The 23,494-nt window shown below is 49.2% G+C and overlaps 1 protein-coding gene across 3 annotated transcripts in view; it reads left to right on the top strand.

The window, feature by feature from the left end:
- OFD1 (OFD1 centriole and centriolar satellite protein) overlaps window positions 1-23,494 on the top strand; it is a 152,021-nt gene that overhangs the window by 74,675 nt on the left and 53,852 nt on the right. For 2 of the 3 annotated variants that reach the window (XM_075336559.1, XM_075336561.1), the window contains one exon: window positions 20,796-21,392. In XM_075336559.1, coding sequence (XP_075192674.1) covers window positions 20,796-21,392 — 597 coding nt within the window. The remainder of the gene's footprint in view (window positions 1-20,795; window positions 21,393-23,494) is intronic. The other variant, XM_075336560.1, reaches the window with a different exon arrangement.

Below are 23,494 nucleotides of genomic sequence, written 5' to 3'. Positions count from 1 at the left end.
CAAAGTCGATCCTATCACCGACTCAGTCACTAACGTATCTTGGCATGGAGTTTCATACTCTAGCAGCGATAGTGAAGCTTCCGCTGGACAAGCAGCGGTCACTACAGACAGGGGTGCAATCTCTTCTGCAGGGCCAGTTGCATCCCTTGCGGCGCCTCATGCATTTCCTAGGGAAGATGGTGGCAGCCATGGAAGCAGTTCCCTTTGCGCAGTTTCATCTGCGCCCACTTCAATGGGACATTCTCCGCCAATGGGACGGGAAGTCAACGTCCCTGGACAGGAAAGTCTCGCTTTCCCAGACGGCCAAGGACTCTCTACAATGGTGGCTCCTTCCCACCTCATTATCTCAGGGAAGATCCTTCCTGCCCCCATCCTGGGCAGTAGTTACGACAGATGCGAGTCTGTCGGGGTGGGGAGCAGTGTTTCTCCACCACAGGGCTCAGGGGACGTGGACTCCGCAGGAGTCCACCCTTCAGATCAATGTTCTGGAAATCAGAGCAGTGTATCTTGCCCTACTGGCCTTCCAGCAGTGGCTGGAAGGAAAGCAGATCCGAATCCAATCGGACAACTCCACAGCGGTGGCATACATCAACCACCAAGGAGGGACGCGCAGTCGGCAAGCCTTCCAAGAAGTCCGGCGCATTCTAATGTGGGTGGAGGACAGAGCATCCACCATATCCGCGGTTCACATCCCAGGCGTAGAAAACTGGGAAGCAGACTTCCTCAGTCGCCAGGGCATGGACGCAGGGGAATGGTCCCTTCACCCGGACGTGTTTCAGGAAATCTGTCGCCGCTGGGGAGTGCCGGACGTCGACCTAATGGCATCCCGGCACAACAACAAGGTCCCGGCATTCATGGCGAGGTCGCGCGATCAAAGAGCTCTGGCGGCAGACGCCTTGGTTCAAGATTGGTCGCAGTTTCAGCTCCCTTACGTGTTTCCGCCTCTGGCGCTCTTGCCCAGAGTGCTACGCAAGATCAGATCCGAGTGCAGCCGCATCATACTCGTCGCTCCAAACTGGCCGAGGAGGTCGTGGTATCCGGATCTGTGGCATCTCACGATCGGTCGACCGTGGTCACTGCCAGACCGACCAGACTTACTGTCCCAAGGGCCGTTTTTCCATCAGAATTCTGCGGCCCTGAACCTGACTGTGTGGCCATTGAGTCCTGGATCCTAGCATCTGCAGGATTATCTCAAGGAGTGATTGCCACAATGAGACAAGCTAGAAAGTCGAATTCTGCTAAGATCTACCACAGAACGTGGAAGATTTTCTTATCCTGGTGCTCGGCCCAGGGAGTGTCTCCCTGGCCATTTGCATTACCCAAGTTTCTTTCTTTCCTGCAATCGGGGTTAGAAAAGGGCTTGTCGCTCAGCTCCCTTAAAGGGCAAGTTTCGGCACTATCCGTGTTTTTTCAGAAGCGTCTAGCACGTCTTCCTAAGGTGCGCACGTTCCTGCAGGGGGTATGTCATATTGTGCCCCCGTACAAGCGACCGTTAGATCCATGGGATCTGAACAGGGTACTAGTTGCTCTCCAGAAGCCGCCCTTCGAGCCTCTGAAGGAAGTTTCCTTTTCTCGGCTGTCGCAGAAAGTGGCGTTTCTTGTTGCCATCACATCGCTTCGGCGAGTGTCTGAGCTGGCAGCTCTGTCATCCAAGGCTCCCTTCCTGGTGTTCCACCAGGACAAGGTTGTGCTGCGCCCCATTCCGGAGTTTCTTCCGAAGGTCGTATCCTCTTTTCATCTTAATCAGGATATTTCCTTGCCTTCTTTTTGCCCTCATCCGGTTCACCGGTATGAAAAGGACTTACGTTTGCTAGATCTGGTGAGAGCACTCAGAATCTACATTTCCCGCACGGCGCCCATACGCCGTTCCGATGCACTTTTTGTCCTTGTCGCTGGTCCGCGCAAGGGGTTGCAGGCTTCTAAAGCCACCCTGGCTCGATGGATCAAAGAACCAATTCTTGAAGCCTACCGTTCTGCGGGGCTTCCGGTTCCTTCAGGGCTAAAAGCCCACTCAACCAGAGCCGTGGGTGCGTCCTGGGCATTACGTCACCAGGCTTCGGCTCAACAGGTGTGCCAGGCAGCTACCTGGTCCAGTCTGCACACTTTCACCAAGCATTATCAGGTGCATACCTATGCTTCGGCGGATGCCAGCTTAGGTAGAAGAGTCCTGCAGGCGGCAGTGACACCCCCATAGGGGAGGGCTGTTTTGCAGCTCTAACATGAGGTATTTATTTACCCACCCAGGGACAGCTTTTGGACGTCCCAATCGTCTGGGTCTCCCAATAGAGCGCTGAAGAAGAAGGGAATTTTGTTACTTACCGTAAATTCCTTTTCTTCTAGCTCTTATTGGGAGACCCAGCACCCGCCCTGTTGTCCTTCGGGATGTTTTTTTGTTGTTTGCGGGTACACATGTTGTTCATGTTGAACGGTTTTTCAGTTCTCCGATGTTATTCGGAGTTAATTTGTTTAAACCAGTTATTGGCTTCCTCCTTCTTGCTTTGGCACTAAAACTGGAGAACCCGTGATACCACGGGGGGGTATAGCCAGAGGGGGAGGGGCCTTGCACTTTTAATGTAGTGCTTTGTGTGGCCTCCAGAGGGCAGTAGCTATACCCCAATCGTCTGGGTCTCCCAATAAGAGCTAGAAGAAAAGGAATTTACGGTAAGTAACAAAATTCCCTTCTTTTTGCTTTTTTTCATTCCACTTTGCTTTTGTTCCTGTGAAACACCTGAAGGGTTAATAAACTTCTTGGATGTGGTTTTGAGTACTTTGAGGGGTGCTGTTTTGAGAATGGTGTCACTTTTATGTATTTTCTGTCACTTAGGCCTCTCAAAGTCACTTCAAATGCGATGTGGTCCCTAAAAAAATGGTTTTGTGAATTTTGTTGAAAAAATGGGAAATTGCAGATGAACTTTGACCCCTTCTAACTTCCTAACCCCAAAACATTTTGTTTCAGAAATTGCGCTAATGTAAAGTAGACATGTGGGAAATGTTATTTATTAACTGTTTTGTGTGACATAACTCTCTGGGTTAAGGGCATAAAAATTAAAAGTTTGAAAATTGCAAAATTTTCAAAATTTTCATCAAATTTCCGATTTTTTCACAAATAAAAGCAAAAAATATCGTTCTAAATTTATAACTATCATGAAGTACAATATGTCACGAAAAAGCAATGTCAGAATCACCGGGATCCGTTGAAGCGTTCCAGAGTTATGACCTCATAAAGTGACACTGGTCAGAATTGCAAAAAATGGCCTGGGCATTAAGTACAAAACTGGCTTCGTCCTTAAGGGGTTAAAGATACAGGAGGCATAATATTATAATCCCAATACAGGCCAGTAGATAAAAATAGGTCATTGTATAGGAATTTAAAGAGACATATTTAATAATACCTCAGGTAATATCCACCATCCCAATGTAAATCCCCAAGGGCAACGAGGGGCGATACAAAAATAGTGCTCATCAATATGGGCTATTCCGGAAAAGGGGAAATTTTCTTCCAAAGTAAGGCATTTATGGAACTACATAACAATATAGGGTTCCTAGAGAGCGTAAGTGGGGAGGAAACAGTTAAAGGAAAGCTGTTCGTTAAGTCCTCCCGGGGTCAAGGATCCCATTTTAAAGATCCATGTTGATTCTTTTTGCAAGAGTGTCCTATCAAAATCCCCTCCTCTTGGGCTAGGCCTGACCGTTTCTAATACCGAGAAATGAATACAAGTGATGTCCCTACGGTGCATCGTGTTCACATGACGGGAAATTGGAGTATCCCGACCATTCCGGATGTCCGAAAGGTGCTACCCACCCGCCTTCGGAGTTCTCTTAGGCTTCCCACGTAGTCCAAAGGACACGTGCAAGTGGCCTTGTAGACAACTCCCGACGTCTTACAGTTGCTGAAATCGCGCAAGAAAAGGGTTCTTCCTGTGGCTGCACTAGTCACCTTCCTTATTTGCTCCATGGAATCACAATATCTACAGTCACCGCAGCGAAACATACCACAGATGCGTCTATCTAACCAGGTCCCTACTGGTCGTGGTCCCTGATACATGCTATGCACAAGTCTGTCCCCTATTGTGCGTCCCCGCCTATAAGTGATACAAGGAGATTTTGTAATGAATTTCACCAGGTCAGGGTCAGCTCTCAGTATCCTCCAGTGTTTTTTAATCACCGAGAAGACCCGTTCGGACTGCATATCATACGTGCCAATAATGCGTGTGACATCATGGGCACTTTCTCGTATCCTCGGGGTCATAAGTGTATGTCTACTGGTGTTTTTAGCATAGGCATAGGACCGTTGAAGGACTTGTTTAGGATAGCCACGATCTAGAAACCTACCAAATAGGTCTGACGCCTGTGTTCTGAAGTCTTCCTCTTTGGAACAGTTTCTGCTAATCCGCAGAAACTCTCCCTTAGGGATGCCTCTTCTAAGAACCTTATGATATCAATCTATGTATTGTATTTGAATGCACTTACTTCTACTGTTATACAGAATTGACCCCCCTGGTCACTATTTATATTTGTACATTTACACTGTTGGTGTGATTTTTTTTTTTTATCTAATAAAAATATTTTATATGGGAATAAGGATTTAATTTCACTGTTAATAGTAAATGAAACCATAAATAGTATCCTTTACACACGCCCTACACATTACACATATAAAAGGAATAAAATAGAATTGGCCCATTCGTCAAGAAGATGTTATTCAGCAGAGCAGGCATATGCTTTCCTTGCCTTCGATACAGATTTAGGCAGTGAGGAAGGTCCAACATTCCTCAATTTTTCTTCCTCTTCCTTATCTAGTGAGGAAGGACCCCCAGCAAGGCGCCCCAGAACCAAGGCAACCGCTTCAGCAATTGATTCCATATGGACTCCACCCTCTAAAATGTATGAGCCTGTTATTCTGGATTCATGGAAAGCTCAGGAATCCAGTTTGAAGCTACAGGCCTCTCTGACATTTTCAAATTCTCTTTCAGTGAGGATACAATAAATATTAGGGTGGTCCTGACAAATTTGTATTCTGATCAATTTTTTTTACCCAAAATCCCACGTCATCATATGCCAATTGGACCCTTGTAAATTTAGCCGAAAAAAAATGTCATTTTGGGACTTTGTGCTGCTTATGGGCATAGTGAAAAAACAGATCTATGACAATGCTGGCGTACTGATTTACTATACAGCACACCAGTATTCCGTATTGCCATGACATGGACACTCTTTGAAGCAATCCAAAAATGTTTGCCTTATAGTGATAATTCGCAGTGTCTACCGCGATATGATCCCAACTTTGATCGTCTAGTTAAAATTTGGCCAGCAGTTGAACACTTCAGCATAAATTTGTACACCCACTGCTGGATAAGGGTTATCCTCTTTATGTAGAGAATTTTTACACCAGTATCCGTCTCTTCAAGTCCCTTACTGCCAGGGATACAGGGGCATGCAGCACCGTACAAAAAAAAACCCATGTAGGCCTCCTTAAGTCGCCAATTGGGCAACTGCTGAGATAAGATGACAGCACAGCCTAAAGCGGTGACAACATGCTGGTGGTGAAGTATAAGGACAAGTGGGATGTACTTTTCTTAACAATAATACACCCTGACAACAGCTCCCTTGTCACTATCCGAGCTACCACAACAGAAGACCAAAAGCCTGATTGTATCCGGGATTATAATAAATTCATGGGGGATGTAGATCTCTCAGATCAGGTCCTCAAACCATACAGTGCCATGTGAAAAGCAAAAGTATGGTACAAAAAGTTGGCCGTGCACATTGTATCGATGTGCATGGTATACAGGGAGTTTTCTTCACTTTTGAGGTAGTACTTCTTAAACTGATGGTGCCTGTATTGCACCAGGTCAACTTTTTTCAGTGAGCTTCACCAAACTGTGAGGAAGGGAAGAAAACAAAAAGCGTGCAGAGTAAGGTTACGCTCCTAGAGAGGAGTACAAGAGGATACATTTTAACTTTGCCAAACTTGCCCTTAGAAACCTGGCCTTTGCATTAAGTCTTGCTTCAAAGTGTACAACACGTCCAGGAATCGACTTCTGGTTGATTAAACAGAGTGGGAGAACCACTCTGTCACCCCCTAAGAGACTGAGAGAATAGTGTGGTCTTATTCACATAGTACAAGGTCTGGTCTATCCAGCAGGACTTTTACCCATAATAAAGGGGGGGGGGGTCTCTTGCTTTCACTGTAGACCAGCAGGCTCCATTTTCAGGCCCATCCAACCTTTTCCAGTTCTCTCCACGCCAGCAGCTATCGCCGGCAGATACATTCCAAAATGTAGGCCTCAGTTTCATTGAGGCCTAGTCGTCCTGTTACGCCTCACCTCTAAGCAATTTCCTCCAATGATTTGTGTGTGAGAAGTCTTCGCACCCTTTTTTCACCCTGCCAACCCCTCCTCAGCCTATTACAGCCTTCCTCTCTCCAGTTCAATTTCTACACTCAGATGATCAGCGTTCTCCATGCCCCCTTCTTCCTCTATCAGCGCTAAGTTCTTCCAGCTCCAGCACAGCGGTTAGCTCAGGTATCCTGTCCTCTCCTTCTCCTAAGGATCATCTATCATGGTTTCTCAGTAGTTCCTTCTATGTTCTAGGATCAGGGTAGGCTCTGTCTTTTTGTTTTTGTTTTCACTAGCCCTCCTCTTTCCACATCTGTAAGTTATGCCCAATCTTACGGAGACTCGCTCTAGTACCTTTCTTCCCCGTGGTCTTTCATTTCACCTGCTCATCTTGTAAGAAAAGTCTGTTATCAGGTCAGCCTGCAACTCTCTATACCATTTGCGGCAACCCCTCTATGTCGGACTCACCTTGGCCTCCCACTACCCACAACGATAGTTTGCCTTCACATCCTGAGTTGCCCGTAGCACTATCATAGTTTGGGGCAGACCTAACCAAGGTTTCCCAGACCTTGGTCTCTGTCATTGAGCATCTGCCTATTTTTTCATCTGCCTCAGAGGCTTCATTCGCTTTTCAGTGCGAATCAGACTTTCCAGCCCATACGCTTCTGCATGGCAGATTGCATAAGAGATCCAACAAAAAAGATGCTTTCCATCTCCTCTTCTAGGTCTTCCCTCTTCTTCCACGTCCTTCAGGATTGATGGCTTCCATTTCTCACTCTTCTTCTCCTTCACCATAGGCTGCTCAGGAAGCAGACCCACTTCCGGAGTCAGATTCAGATCTAGACCAGTTTTACAAACTCTGTGACATGATGGATAATTATAATCTTGCAGTGAATCAGATGATAAATGTCAATGGAGATGATCCCCTGCCCCTAGAGAAGCTTGTATGCTTTAAGAGAGCCAAGAAAACTCTGAGTGTTTTCTAACAACTAAACCCGGTAGCCCTCTGCAAAGGACATTATGGCACTGAAATGCTTGCTCTGTACAGTTAGCTCACAGATTTTACAGCAGACGTGCTGCTCACATGAGTCTTTCCACAGCCATCCATTCAATTGTTGTGTTTTTTCTTATACAAAATGCATATCTCTTTTGTGAGGAAAGGCTACTTTTATGCTTTACTTCTTAGTACTAATACATGTTTTTGTGTTGTTTTGGGTTTGGGGTTTTTTTGTTTGGTTTATTTTTTAAACCTCCTTGCTGCAGCTCATTTCTGGTTTTGATACTTAGTTTTTTTTACTTCCCTTTTTTTCAAAAGCCATAACCTTTTTATTTTTCTATTGACCTTTGCTTGCTTTTTTTGCAGGACAAGTTGTAGTTTTGTATGATACCATTCATTTTATCATGCAATGTACTGTAAAAATGACAATAATTGGTGAAGTTCTACAAGAATAAGTATTCCGTAATTATTGTTTGGGTTTTGTTTTTGTGGCATCCATTGTATGGTAAAAATGACCTGGCAAGAGCATTTCTTTAGGTCAGTACGATTGTGGCTATACAAAACTTTGTATAGTATTTCTTTCTTTTTTCTTTTTTTTTTCTCTTATTTGAATGGTGAAAAATATACAGAAACTAAAAAAAAGCTGTAATTTGTATTTTGTTTTGCCATTTTCTAAGACTTCTAAAAAAAACTTTCTGTAAGTGAAGATGTATCAGAGCTTGTTTTTGAATGATGAGCTGACAGGTTTATTGATACTTTCTCTCTCGCCTTATTGGGGTACACAGGACTATGAGTGTATGCTGCTGTTGCCAGGAGGTTGACACTATGCAATCTAATAAGAAAAAAAGTCAGCTCCTCCTCCGCAGTGTACACCATGTGACTGACCAAGAACCAAGCCAGTTTTTTGCTTAGTGTCCTAGGAGGTGGACATGAGCCTGTTCTCAGGCGTTTTTTTTCTTTGTCGCTCCATTGGGAGACCCAGACAATTGGGTGTATAGCTTCTGCCTCCGGAGGCCACACAAAGTATTACACTCAAAAGTGTAACCCCTCCCCTCTGCCTATACACCCTCCCGTGCCTCACGGGCTCCTCAGTTTTATGCTTTGTGTGGAAGGAGGCACACATCCACTCACACATCTCCATTTTAGTCAGCAGCAGCTGCTGATTGTATCGGTTGGAAGAAAAGAGGGCCCCCACGGGGCCCCCGGCATGCTCCCTTCTCACCCCACTATGTCGGCGGTGCTGTTAAGGTTGAGGTACCCATTGCGGGTACGACGGCCGGAGCCTCATGCCGTGTTTCCTTCTCCATCCCTGAGGGCTCTGGTAGAAGTGGGATCCGAAGCGGTCATCCAGGTTCTGGGACCGTGCTCCCTCCGCAGCCCCTGAGGGAATCTGCTGGACAGGAGCGTATCTATCTTCAGGGACAGGGCCCTGCATCCACGAGGTACTCTGTGTCCCCATGGGGACTGTGTATGGAGCGCCTGGTTTCCAGACGCCGCAACTGTCTGCTCAATTGTGAAGACCGGGGACTACCGCGCCGACCGCGCCTGCTTGTCGGCCGCGGTATTAAATTTAGTCCCCGGCTTCATCGCGGCCTAGTGGAAAACTCCCACCCCCGGGCCTGTCTATCAGAGATAGGGGCGGGACAGCCGACCTGACGTCGGATATGAGGGCCGGGGCATCCTGTATGCTCCCTCCCCCCTCACTGATCACTGTGGGGACCCCAGATTCCCGCACTTTTCCTAACGCCGCCCCTGGCTTTACTCCTCCCCTGAGAGCTCCGGCAGCCATCTTTAGGACATTCTGCCGGTGGAGAATCACACAGAACAGCTCTGCAGCTCTGGGAGACCAGGCAGGGAATCTGGAGCGCACACACCCCGCTTTTTAGCGGTCGGTAAGCCGCACCGGTCACTCGGTGTTGGTCCCCTCTGGTGCCGGTATAGATACGTATATATATACCTTTCTGTTCGGCCGGGCTGTATACCCTTTTTTCTGTATACCCTCAGTGATCACGCTCCTAGGACACAACAGCATGTCGGTCACAAGGAGCAAGGGCACTAAAGCACAGGATTTTTTTGCGACATGTACCGCTTGTAGGGCCATGTTACCTGCGGGTTCCACCTACCCTCACTGTGAGCAATGCTCGACCCCTGTTACGCTTGCTCAGCCGGAGCCTCGGTCACTAGTGGGCCCCTCGGCTCAGGCAGACCCCCCTGTTTCTACTGTCCAGATGGCAGCGACTGAGTTTGCAGTTTTTGCTGACAAGCTCTCAGAGTCACTCTCACAATCCATGGCTCAGTCTATGGACAAATGGTCTGCCAAGTTGCTGGAAGCCCTGCAGTCCAGACCGGTCCTTACACAGGCCCCGGACCCGGTTAGATCGGCACCTCCAGGTCCCTCTGGGTACACCCCGGCCGGGGTGAGCCCCAGGTTTCACGTGGAGGACTCCTCCACGGACCACAGTCCCAGGCCAGCTAAGCGGGCTCGCTTGGAATCATCCCCGACTTCCTCACGCTGCTCGGGTTCCCAGCTTGAGGACTCTCTAGAGGACGAGGCGGAGGTCGCAGCTCAGGGCTCGGACCCTGATGTTGCTCTCAATCTTGATACACCTGAAGGGGACGCCTTAGTAAATGATCTTATCTCGTCCATCAATCGGGTGTTAGATCTATCTCCACCGCCTCCACCTATAGAGGAGTCGGCCTCTCAGCAGGAGAAACACCAGTTTCGGTTTCCCAAACGTATACGGAGTGCATTTTTTGATCACTCTAACTTCAGGGATGCTGTCCAGAAGCCCAGAGCGGTTCCGGACAAGCGCTTTACTAAGCGCCTTACTGACACACGTTACCCCTTCCCCGCTGACGTAGTTAAGGGTTGGGCTCAATGTCCTAAGGTAGATCCCCCAGTCTCCAGATTGGCGGCTAGATCCGTGGTTTCGGTTGCAGATGGCTCATCACTAAAAGATGCCACTGACAGGCAGATAGAACTCCTGGTGAAATCCATCTATGAGGCCACGGGAGCGTCTTTTGTCCCGGCTTTTGCAGCCGTGTGGGCACTCCAAGCTATCTCAGCTTGTCTGGCTGAGATTAATGCGGTCACACGTACGTCTGCCCCGCAGGTTGCATCTTTAACCTCTCAGGCGTCGGCGTTTTCTTCCTACGCCATGAACGCAGTCCTAGACTCTGCTAGCCGTACAGCGGTGGCATCCGCTAATTCTGTTGCAGTCCGCAGGGCCATGTGGCTGCGCGAATGGAAGGCAGACTCTGCTTCCAAGAGGTTCTTAACCGGTTTGCCGTTTTCTGGCGAGAGATTGTTTGGCGAACGATTGGATGAGATTATTAAGGAATCCAAGGGAAAGGACTCCTCCTTACCCCAGTCCAAACCTAAGAGACCTCAACAGCGGAAAATACAATCGAGGTTTCGGTCCTTTCGTCCCTCCGCCAAGCCACAGTCCTCTTCGTCCAATAGACAGGACAAAGGCCAGAGGAACTCCTATGCGTGGCGGTCTAAGTCACGCCCCCAAAAGACCGCCGGAGGCACTGCTTCCAAGGCGGCCTCCTCATGACTCACGGCATCCCCGAACCGCATCCTCGGTCGGTGGCAGGCTCTCCCGCTTTCGCGACGCCTGGTGGCCACATGTTCAAGACCGATGGGTGAGAGACATCCTGTCTCACGGTTACAGGATAGAGTTCAGCTCTCGTCCTCCGACTCGTTTCTTCAGAACCTCCCCGCCCCCCGCGCGAGCAGACGCACTTTTTCAAGCAGTGGATGCTCTGAAAAAAGAAGGCGTCGTGACCCCCGTTCCCACTCAGGAACAGGGTCGCGGTTTTTACTCCAACTTATTCGTGGTACCAAAGAAGGACGGATCATTCCGTCCCGTTCTGGACCTCAAATTGCTCAACAAACACGTGAGCACCAGACGATTCCGGATGGAATCTCTCCGCTCGGTCATCGCCTCGATGTCACAAGGAGACTTCCTCGCATCGATCGACATCAAGGATGCCTATCTCCATGTGCCGATCGCACCAGAACATCAACGCTTTTTGCGTTTCGCCATAGGGGACGAACACCTTCAGTTCGTGGCTTTACCCTTCGGCCTGGCGACAGCCCCACGGGTTTTCACCAAAGTCATGGCATCCGTTGTGGCGATCCTGCATTCTCAGGGGCACTCGGTGATTCCTTACTTGGACGATCTCCTAGTCAGGGCACCTTCTCGGGCGGCGTGTCAACACAGCCTTACCGTCGCTCTGGAGACCCTCCAGCAGTTCGGGTGGCTCATCAACTTCCCAAAATCCAAGTTGACACCGACCCAATCTCTGACCTATCTAGGGATGGAGTTTCATACACAGTCAGCGGTAGTCAAGCTACCACTAGACAAACAGCTGTCACTGCAGGCAGGGGTGCAATCTCTGATTCAGACTCAGTCTCACCCCTTGAGACGTCTCATGCACTTCCTGGGGAAGATGGTAGCAGCGATGGAGGCAGTGCCCTTCGCGCAATTCCATCTGCGACCACTCCAGTGGGACATTCTCCGCAAATGGGACAGGAGGTCGAACTCTCTCGACAGGAACGTCTCTCTTTCCCTTGCAACCAAGACGTCACTTCAGTGGTGGCTTCTTCCCACTTCTCTTTCACAGGGAAAATCCTTCCTGCCCCCAACCTGGGCTGTGGTCACCACGGACGCGAGCCTGTCAGGGTGGGGAGCGGTGTTCCTCCATCACAGGGCTCAGGGAACCTGGACTCCGATAGAGTCTTCCCTTCAGATCAATGTCCTGGAGATAAGGGCAGTGTATCTGGCCCTAGTGGCTTTCCAGCAGCTGCTGGAGGGCAGGCAGATCCGTATCCAGTCGGACAACGCCACTGCCGTCGCATACATCAACCACCAGGGCGGCACGCGGAGTCGTCAAGCTTTCCAAGAAGTCCGGCGAATTCTGCAGTGGGTGGAAGCCACAGCATCCACCATCTCAGCAGTTTACATACCGGGCGTAGAAAACTGGGAAGCAGATTTTCTCAGTCGTCAGGGCATGGATGCGGGGGAATGGTCCCTGCACCCAGAGGTGTTTCGAGAGATCTGTCGCCGCTGGGGAACGCCGGACGTCGATCTCATGGCGTCACGGCACAACAACAAGGTCCCGACCTTCATGACACGATCTCAGGATCACAGAGCTCTGGCGGCGGACACACTAGTTCAGGATTGGTCGCAGTTTCGACTACCTTATGTATTTCCTCCTCTGGCAATGCTGCCCAGAGTACTACGCAAGATCAGGTCCGACTGCCGTCGCGCCATTCTCGTCGCTCCAGACTGGCCGAGGCGGTCATGGTACCCGGATCTGTGGCATCTCACGGTGGGTCAGCCGTGGGCGCTGCCAGACCGCCCAGACTTGCTGTCGCAAGGGCCGTTTTTCCATCTGAATTCTGCGGCCCTCAACCTGACTGTGTGGCCATTGAGTCCTGGCTCCTAGCGGCTTCAGGGCTGTCTCAGGATGTCATTGCCACTATGAGACAGGCCAGGAAACCGACGTCCGCCAAGATCTATCACAGGACTTGGCGGATTTTCTTGTCCTGGTGTTCTGATAAAGGTCTTTCTCCTTGGCCTTTTGCCTTACCCACTTTTCTTTCCTTCCTTCAATCCGGAATGGATAAGGGGTTGTCACTTAGTTCTCTCAAAGGGCAAGTATCGGCACTCTCAATATTCTTTCAAAAGCGCCTGGCCAAGCTTCCGCAGGTCCGCACGTTCCTGCAGGGAGTTTGCCACATAGTCCCACCTTACAAGCACCCGCTTGAACCCTGGGACCTTAACAGGGTGCTGACGGCTCTTCAGAAACCGCCTTTTGAGCCGCTGCGTGATGTCTCCTTATCACGTCTTTCGCAGAAAGTGGCATTTCTAGTAGCAGTTACTTCTCTCCGTAGAGTGTCGGAGCTTGCAGCACTGTCATGCAAAGCCCCCTTCCTGGTTTTTCACCAGGATAAGGTGGTTCTCCGTCCTGTTCCGGAATTTCTCCCTAAGGTGGTATCGCCTTTTCATCTCAATCAGGATATCACCTTACCTTCATTTTGCCCTAATCCAATTCACCGCATTGAAAAGGATTTGCACTCATTAGATTTAGTGAGAGCACTCCGTTTCTACGTGTCTCGCACAGCGCCCCTGCGTCGTTCAGATGCGCTTTTTGTCCTTGTGGCTGGTCAGCGTAAGGGTTCGCAAGCTTCCAGGTCAACCTTGGCTCGGTGGATCAAGGAACCGATTCTTGAAGCTTACCGTTCTTCGGGGCTTCCGATTCCTTCGGGGCTGAAAGCCCATTCTACCAGAGCCGTAGGGGCGTCCTGGGCTTTGCGGCACCAGGCGACGGCGCAGCAGGTGTGTCAGGCAGCTACGTGGTCTAGTCTGCACACTTTCACAAAGCACTATCAAGTGCATGCCTATGCTTCGGCAGATGCCAGTCTAGGTAGGCAGGTCCTTCAGGCGGCGGTGGCCCACCTGTAAGAGGGAGTCGTGTCGGCTCTTGTTATCGAGGTATTCTTTTACCCACCCAGGGACTGCTTTTGGACGTCCCAATTGTCTGGGTCTCCCAATGGAGCGACAAAGAAGAAGGGAATTTTGTTTACTTACCGTAAATTCCTTTTCTTCTAGCTCCTATTGGGAGACCCAGCACCCGCCCCTGTTCCCTTCGGGCTAGTTGTTCTTTTGTGTACACATGTTGTTCATGTTCAATTGTTTCATGATTTTCAGTTCTCCGAACATCCTTCGGATTGAATTTACCTTAAACCAATTATAAGTTTCCTCCTTCCTGCTTTTGCACCAAAACTGAGGAGCCCGTGAGGCACGGGAGGGTGTATAGGCAGAGGGGAGGGGTTACACTTTTGAGTGTAATACTTTGTGTGGCCTCCGGAGGCAGAAGCTATACACCCAATTGTCTGGGTCTCCCAATAGGAGCTAGAAGAAAAGGAATTTACGGTAAGTAAACAAAATTCCCTTCTTTTCTTTTCTGTTTTTTTCCCGGTTCGGGCGCATTTTTTTAGCCCACTAACTTTTCTTCAGTTCTATTCTCAGATGGGCAACAGGGTGTTTCACACTCCTGCTCTCCCCCTATGCTGGAAGAGGGTTACAGGTTGGCTTCGCCGCCAGTTCTCCCCTCTTCCCAAGTTGCTGGACAATCTATGCTCTGCGTCACCCTGGTGCCCAGATCCCCCCATTTCTATGTCCGCCCAGGCTCCCTCTCGTCACGCTTCTAGACAAACGGCGCCGAGAGTGGTGACGTTCGGCAGTTCCAGGACTTGGGATGCAAGTCTGTCGTCCGCCTACCTGCTGAGTGGAGCAGCTGAGCCGAAGTCTGCGTCCCTCCAGGTTATTACCCGGCCGGCGCGGCTTCCAACGGACCTCTTGGACTCAGGTAGGGAGCGTCATCCTCTCCAGGCAAGTCCAGATCAGTTGGAGCGGCGGGGGAGAGGGTCTCCCTGCTTCAGCGACGCCTGGGCTGCAGCGTCGCGCTATCCCTAGAGTATCACAGGCCAGGAACTAATTTAGCCCCCGCCTTCGGCCTGCTCGGGTGTGGGCCATGCCCCCTTCCTCTGTTTTCGGGCAGTAGGAAGCCCCGCCCCTGCAAAGGTGGGGCCGCTGCCTCTCTCCCACAATGCTGGGAATACAGGCCGATAATCCAGGGCGTTAATCCCTCCTCCACAAAGGTGGGAGCCGCTGCCTCTCTCCCACAACGTTAGGAATACAGGCCGATAATACAGGGCGATAATCCCTGCTCCACAAAGGTGGGTGCCACTCCCTCTCTCCCACAATGCTGGGAATACAGGCCGATAATACAGGGCGATAATCCCTGCTCCACAAAGGTGGGGGCCGCTGCCTCTCTCCCACAACGCTGTGAATACAGGCAGATAATACAGGGCGATAATCCCTGCTCCACAAAGGTGGGGGGCCGCTGCCTCTCTCACAACCCTGGGATTACAGGCCGATAATACAGGGTGATAATCTCTCCTCCACAATGGTGGAGGCTCTATCTGCTCTTCACAGCTGCAGGGGGATAGCTTGTGCGGGCTGTTTTCCCGCTTGGCACCCTCAGGCTGCGGATATGACCACGACAGTAGCGCCATCTTGGGGAATCGGTTAGTCTCTCAAGGGACACCGCCAGCAGCTTCTGCGCCTGGGCCTGGATGGGGTAAGCTATCATTGCTCAGGAGGCTCGGTGCTGCGGGGCTTCAGCTATTTACTGGAAAGTTTAGCCCTTCTCCGCACTAGAGAGCCCTATAATTTTCATAGAAGTTAAGGGAAGCGAGCAGATTACTACATTGCTTTGCTTTATGTCTAATCCAAAAGCACGGAAGACACAGGCTCTCCTTATAGTGCCTTGCTCAGCTTGCATGTCCTGCAATCAGAAATTCTCTTCAGGCCAGTCATCTCCCCTGTATCAGGACTGCGATGCCCCAGTCGTGGTGGCATCCCAGGACCCCCCCGCCGCCGCAGATGAGGACTCTCGCGCCCCCCCTCCCCCGAGTGGGCTGCCTCCCTCTCATAATCGGTAGCTGACGTAACCAAGTCTCCCAGTCTCTGGTTTCGGTCTTACAGCACCTACCAGCTATAACCTCCCTCGGAGAACCACAACGACCCTGCATTCCAGGGTCAGGATAGGGTCCCCACTAGGATCTAGAAGAAATCCTCCAAACGGGTCTACACTGCCCATTCTCATCCCAGGATGAGTCCTAGTCCGACTCTGCGTCAGGGTCGGCCTACGATTTTACGTCTCCAGAGTTGGACTCCAACCTGGAACTGAACGCGGAGCAGGCATCCAATATCTGGCAGATGGTCAACAGTTTAATCTCGGCTGTTAACCAAACTCTGTCGGTGGAGGAAGATCCGCCTGTGGCTTAAAAACGGTTTCTTTGAAAAAACCTAAGCGAGCCCTGAGATATTTTTCTAATAATCCCGACTTTACCGCCATTCTGGTGAAGCAGAGAACTTACCCAGGAAAATAGTTTCCTTGCAACGGTGCCTCTCCCTTCTCTATCCATTCTCTCCGGAGCTAGTGAAGGATTAAGCAGAGTTCCCTGCTGTCGACCTTCCTGTGTCTCGACTGTTTGAGCACACAGTACTCTCCATTCCAGACAGTGCCTCTCTCAAAGAACCCACCGATCACACCGTTGGGGCTCTGGCTCGGTCTATTTTTGAGATGGAGGGTTCCTCCCTCTGTCCCTCATTTGCCGCAGTGTGGGTTGCTAAGGCTCTTGCAGTCTGGAGCAAGAGTTTACGGAGGGGCCTTCGTGCAGAAGGTTGCTTTCCGAGTTGATTGACCTGATCGACCAAATATCCATGGCCGCCAAATACCTTAAAAACGCTTCCCTAGATTCGGAAAATCATGCCGCCATGACGGCCAGCAATTCGGTGGTGATCCGTCAGACTCTCTGGCTAAAAGCCTGTAGTGCAGATAATGCATCTAAAGGGTGCTTTACACGCTGCAACATTGATAGCGATATCGAGCGCTTGTGCGACATTTCGTGCTCGCTGCCATAGCGAACATTATCGCTACGGCAGCGTCACACGCACATACCTTTTCAGCGGCGTCGCTGTGACCGCCGAACAATCCCTCCCTCAAGGGGGAGGTGCGTTCGGCGTCATAGCGACGTCTCTGCGGCGTCACTAAGCGGCCGCCCAATAGCAGAGGAGGGGGGGAGATGAGCGGGACGTAACCTCCCACTCACCTCCTTCCTTCCTCATTGCCGGTGGTCGCAGGTAAGGAGATGTTCGTCGTTCCTGCGGTGTCACACACAGCGATGTGTGCTGCCGCAGGAACGACGAACAACATTGTACCTGTGGCAGCAGCGATATTAAGGAAAGGAGTGACGTGTCAACGATCACCGTTTTTGAATGATTTTGCGATCATTGATCGTCACTCCTTGGTGTCACACGCTGCGATGTCGCAGCGTGTAAAGCACCCTTAACAAATCCCCTCCGCCTTGACCTTCTTGATAACCCTCGGAATGATGGGAAGCGGATGGAATATGTAAGGGTGACCAAAACTGTGACCATGGCAAGGCCAGGGCGTCGGAGCCCATTGCGTTTGGGTCGCGGGATCAGGCTATGAAGGGCAGGACCTTGGCGTTTTGGCGAGATACCATGAGGTCCACATCCGAAGGACCCCACCTGTGACCTCTTTTGGAATACCTCGTCGTGGAGGGACCACTCTCCCGCTGCCAGACCTTGTTGGCTTAGGAAGTCCGCGGCCCAGTTCTCTACTCCTGGGATGTGAACCGCGGAGATGGCAGAGGCATGAGTCTCTGCCCAATGAAGGATCTTGGTGACTTCCTTCATTGCTGCTAAGCTGCAAATCCTCCTTGATGATTTATGTATGCCACAGCAGTCGCGTTGTCATAATGAATCCAAACAGAGAGACCTGAGAGTAGCGGAAGGAACCCTGAAGGGCCAGAAGGATGGCCCTTAACTGTAGGATGTTGATCGGTAGGGTGCGTTCCGGGAGAGACCAGCGACCCTGAACCGTGTGATGGAACACAGCTCCCCAACCTATCAAGCTGGCGTCTGTCGTGACTACTTTTCAGTGAATCAGGAGGAAGGATCTCTCTTGGGAGAGCGAAGAGTGATGGTCCCACCAGACTAGGAGGGAATCACCCTCTGGGAAAGAAGAACAGGGTGGTCTAGGGATGCCAATTTCCTGTCCCACGCCGAAGGGAGAACCAGCTGAAGAGATGAAGGTGAAACTGAGTGAACGGGATGGCTTCCATCGCCACCACCATGTTTCCCAAAATTCTCATCCCAAACCGCAGAGGTTGCCTGCGCTTGCACCGGAGGACATGAATGCCCTGTTCAGAGAGGTCCGTTTCACTACTGGTAGAAACACCCGAACTCGAGAAGTGTCTAGGACCATGTCCAAAAAGACGAGACGTTGAGATGGGACTAGAGACTACTTTTGGCGGTTGACGAGCCAGCCCAACCTCGAGAGAGTGTCCAAGCAGATTTGCACACTCTCTGAGCAGGCAGTAAATGATTGTCCATTTATGAGGAGGTCGTCCAGATACGGAATGACTGCAATACCTCTGGGACGAAGCACGGTCATAACAGCCGCCATGACCTTGGTAAAGACCCGAGGTGCCGCTGCTAGGCCAAAGGGGAGAGCCGTAAATTGGAAGTGCTCCTCCTCAACTGCGAACCGAAGGAACCTCTGGTGAGCTTTGCATATTGGAATGTGCAAGTAGGCGTCTTGTATATCAATGGAGGCCAGGAGTTCTCCCGGTTCCATGGATGCAATCACAGACCTTAGTGGCTGCATTCGAAAGGGGCGAGTCCACACTGCCCTGTTTAGCCTCTTGAAATCTAAAATAGGACGGACCGAGCCATCCTTTTGGGGAACCACTAAAAAGTTTGAGTAAAAGCCTGTGTACCGTTGTTTGGTGGGAACTGGTACGATGACGCCTGCATCGTGAAGTGCTGCGATAGTCTGAGACAAGGCCCGAATTTGGGCCACAAATTTTGAGAATGTGTGACTGCAGGAAATGTCTCATAGGGAGAAAGATGAACTTGATTTTGTAACTGCTGGATAACAGTTCTCGCACCCAGACGTCATCTATGTAGGAAAGCCAGGCGTCCTGAAAGAATGGAATCTTTTGCGAGGTGCGCGCAGTTGTGGAAGAGAGGTGCTCTTACCCCCTTGTTGCATCAGCATGATTCTATCGAGTGTTTCGCCGAAAAGGCGAAAACCATGAAAGGGTAATCCCGTTAGGAGTCTCGATGATATTGGTGACATCGGATTGGCCCAGGAGGGCCTGGTACTCGGAGCTCGTCCAATTACTAGGCGACACTCCCTGGTGGCTTCCCGACCACCTAGATCTTCTGTCGCAGGAGCCGATTTGCCACCAGAACACTGCACAGCTGCGTTTGACGGCGTGGCTCTAGCCAGAGTCGGTCTACTACCCCCCCCCTCCCCCTCGGGTCTTTTTCACTATGATAAATGCCAGAAAGCCCTCCTCGGCTCGCATTTATCATAGAACCTGGAGATCTTTTCTGTCATAGTGCGAACAACATGGAAAGTCGCCGCTTACCTCTTCAGGGGGTAGCCCATCTAGTTCCTCTCGTCAGCCTCTGCATCCGTGGGATCTTAATCTGGTTTTCCAGCAATCGCCTTTTGAACCTCTGCGAGAAATATCTCTCTCATTACTCTCCTGGAAAGTTGCGTTTCTAGTGGCTATCACGTGTGTCAGGCGAGTTTCGGAATCGGCAGCTCTTTCATGCCGGGCTCCCTACCTGATTTTCCACCAGGACAAGGTAGTTCTCCAACTTTCACCTTAATGAAGAAATCACCCTGCCTTCATTCTGTCCGATCCATTCATTTGAAATGGCTCTGGATAACCTGGATCTTGTCAGGGCTCTGAGGATTGATGTTTCTCGGACTGCGCCGTTTCGCAAATCAGACGCTCTCTTTGTTCTCACGGAGGGGCGCAGGAAAGGTGCCTCAGCCTCGAAATCCATGATTGGTCGTTGGATTAGATCAGAGGGAACAGTCTCAGTTCTTACTACCTTTTATAGTTAACAGTCAGTCTGTTGTTCTGACTTTACCAGTTTTAAAGTGTTTTGTTCCCACCCAGGGACTGCTTTGGGACGTCCCATGGTCCTGTGTCCCCCAATAAGGCGAGAGAGAAAGGAAGATTTTTGTGTACTCACCGTAAAATCTTTTTCTCTGAGCCTTCTTCATTGGGGGACACTGTACCCACCCTGTTTTGGATTGCTAATTTCTTATTTTTTTTTAATAACTACAGCTTCTCCTACTACTTGTGCACTAAACTGGCTTGGTTCCTGGTCAGTCACAGGGTGTACACTGCGGAGGAGGCACTAACTTTTTTTATTATTAGTTTGCATAGTGTCAACCTCCTGGCAACAGCAGCATACACCCATGGTCCTGTGTCCCCCAATGAAGGCTCAGACAAAAAGAATTTACGGTGAGTACACAAAAATCTTCCTTTTTAGGGGTACATATGACGTTTTAAACACTTGCCTCTGGCTGGGCTGCACAGGATTGCTGTGGGGCCCTACAGCACATCCCCGGCTGTCATTCCAATCCATAGGCTTTACAGAGGTGTAAGGGTGAAAGATGCTCGTAGTGGCACTTTCACCCTTACAATCCCATGAAAAACACTGGCGTGGCGCTTTAAATGCCGCTGTCAGAGATTGACAGCAGCATTTATGTGGTTGACAGCAGTATTCAGAGCTCGGCTACAATCTTTACTGTTACAGGCAGGTGTCGGCTGTGTATTACAGCCGACATCTCCTGAGTATAGTGTGTGCTCAGCTCCTGATCCTGCTCTATACACCCACACATGACACACCCCATACATGTACAGCAGATGTTTGGAAGAGATTTATAACCACTTTGGATACTGCTAGATTGGATAATCCTTTGTTGTAGTCCTTAAAATAATGAAATAGTCAATCATTTCTCATTCTGTTTTTCCCACTCAGCTCTTGAAAATGAAGTATATCGGCACCACAAGGCACCTCTGCTTAATCGTTCAACCCTAGGCTTTCCTGACAGCAGGATTGCCAATCATGATAATTACGATGAGAAACCTTTTCTGAAAAGCCACCGATTATTGGACTCTCTTGTTGAATCAAGTGGCATCACATTGCGAAGGCATCGCCACAACGATGGTACCCGAAGCAGTTCTCCTGATTCAGATCTGGAGTTTGTAGCTAGCACCAAGGCACGAATTAAAGAACTTGAAAAAGAAGCAGAATATTTAGAGGAGGCTTATCGAAACTATCAGCACAGAGTTATTACCACAGCATCTATTGAGAGCTACCCACTGGCAGCCAGTCTACCGAACAGGGGTTACTTAAGCGGTATGACACAACACAAAGTCACTTTTTTAGAGGACAATCTTACTCCACAACAACATGTTCTCTTAAACAGGCTAAAAACTGAGAAATATAAAGGGCTCCAGGCACCTGATGAAGGTATTGCCCCACCACGGACCAAGAAATCCTCAACCCGAAGACTGTCCTCAACTCCTGTATCAAAAATGGAAAACAGTCAAGAAGAGAGAGGTTCTTTGGAAGGTAATAATAATTAAAGGGGTGCTCTGGGGAGATAAAAAATTATATTTCAATCTATATTCTGTCCAAAACTGTAAAAACTCATATCCCTCTGCCTATTCTTTTATGCAAGTTCATGTGATTTTACTACTTTTCACTGTGACCTTACATCATGGCATGTCCTCTGCTCCTGACTGCTCCCCCTTCCTTTGGGGAAATTATGCCAGAATGGCTTATCTTGCTCCCAATGCATGCCAACCCTCTGACCAAAGCTTATCACAATCAGTGTACAAGATTGATGTTCCCTCTCACTCTCAGTATGCACTGCCTGCCTGCACCTTCACAGCTTGAATGTGACCTGTCATTTTCCTCTCCCTGCTTCTCCTGCTCTTCACGTTCCTTGAGCGGTCCATATGCAAGCTGTGAAGGTGCAGCAGGCAATCCAGAATGAGTCTGAGAAGAAGGGGTGACCTCAAACCTGCACACAATTTAATTGCTATATGTGATGCCCTCCAAGCTTGCAGAAGATAGACTATATAGTATTTCCTCACTTCACGAATATTTCACTGTAATGGTGTCTGTATATGGAGATGGTCTTTACTGTAATTCTTCAGCCTTACAGGGGGGTAGAATATGAGGGTCAGAGTGTTGGTATTAGTGGACCCTCTAGGGAAGTACATTGAGGTAACCATCAGTAACATTTCTCCTGTATATTAGAGTTAATAGTCATAAAGCGAAAAATAACACTTGTCATCAGTGTACCGGACATCTGGCATTATACAATAACCTTGAATAACATGGGGCAACATTTTTTAATGCGCTGGTTGTCTCACAACATAATCTATAAAAAAATTGTTTAAAAGAACTGAGAGTCCTCAGTGGTTGATACCTTTTAATGGCTAACTGAAAACTATCAACCACTGAGGACTCTCAGTTATTTTAAACAATTTGTTTATCTCTACTGTATAACACGGTACATAGATATATTATACCTGTAACAATCAATAGTGCATTATATTACTAGATGCTTTTTTCACTTCAGTTTCTATTTTACCATTCATTTGGATTATTTTTTGTGGACTTTAGAACATATGAATGTAATTCCTAATGAGGCCAGTGTACTTATTTTGATTATCTACATGAGAAAAGGTTTTAATCATTTTTGAAAGTTTAAAGGGGCTGTTCTCTTTCATTAAAAGTTAATATCTGGCTGCAGGTTATTATAAAGAAACAAACCACGCTGTACTCGCCTTCCCCGGATCCAGCCGCGAGACTCATGGCGGCTCCCAGTGTCTGACTATTGTCACATCGAGAGCACAAGTGCAGCGGCCAATGAGTAAGCTTAGCGGCTCTAAGCAGGGTCTTTCCATATGGATGGAATTCACTCAAAGCCGCTGTGCTCAATGATTAGATACCACACTGTTGATGTGAAGTTAGCGCCACTGGTGGACCTGGAAGCACAGTTTGTTTCTTTATAATATCCTACACCATGGTATTAGCTTTTAATGAAAGAGAAGAACCCCTTTAACCTTAATCTCTGTCCACACTAGCATGATTGACAGCTTCTCAGTGCCCCTCCTCCGCTGCTGCTGCTGCTGCTGCTGCTGCTTAGATCTCATGCTCCTTAATACAAGCGTAAACCAGTTTGGACACACTTTCTCATTCAAAGAGTTTTCTTTATTTTCAGGACTCTGAAAATTGTAGATTCACATTGAAGACATCAAAACTGAATTAAAACATGTGGAATGAAATACTTAAAAAAGTGTGAAACAACTGAAAATATGTCTTATATTCTAGGTTCTTCAAAGTAGATACCTTTTGCTTTGATTACTGCTTTGAACACTCTTGGCATTCTCTTGATGAGCTTCAAGAGGTAGTCACTGGAAATGGTCTTCCAACAGTCTTGAAGCAGTTCCCAGAGATGCTTAGCATTTGTTGGCCCTTTTGCCTTCACTCTGCGGTCCAGCTCACCCCAAACCATCTCGATTGGGTTCAGGTCTGGTGACTGTGGAGGCCAGGTCATCTGGCGTAGCACCCCATCACTTTCCTCCTTAGTCACATAGCCCTTACACAGCCTGGAGGGGTGTTTGGGGTCATTGTCCTGTTGAAAAATAAATGATGGTCCA

This window comes from Anomaloglossus baeobatrachus, chromosome 2 (genome assembly GCF_048569485.1).
Source record: "Anomaloglossus baeobatrachus isolate aAnoBae1 chromosome 2, aAnoBae1.hap1, whole genome shotgun sequence".
Lineage (NCBI taxonomy): Eukaryota > Metazoa > Chordata > Amphibia > Anura > Aromobatidae > Anomaloglossus > Anomaloglossus baeobatrachus.
This window is presented reverse-complemented; position numbering and strand designations above follow the sequence as displayed.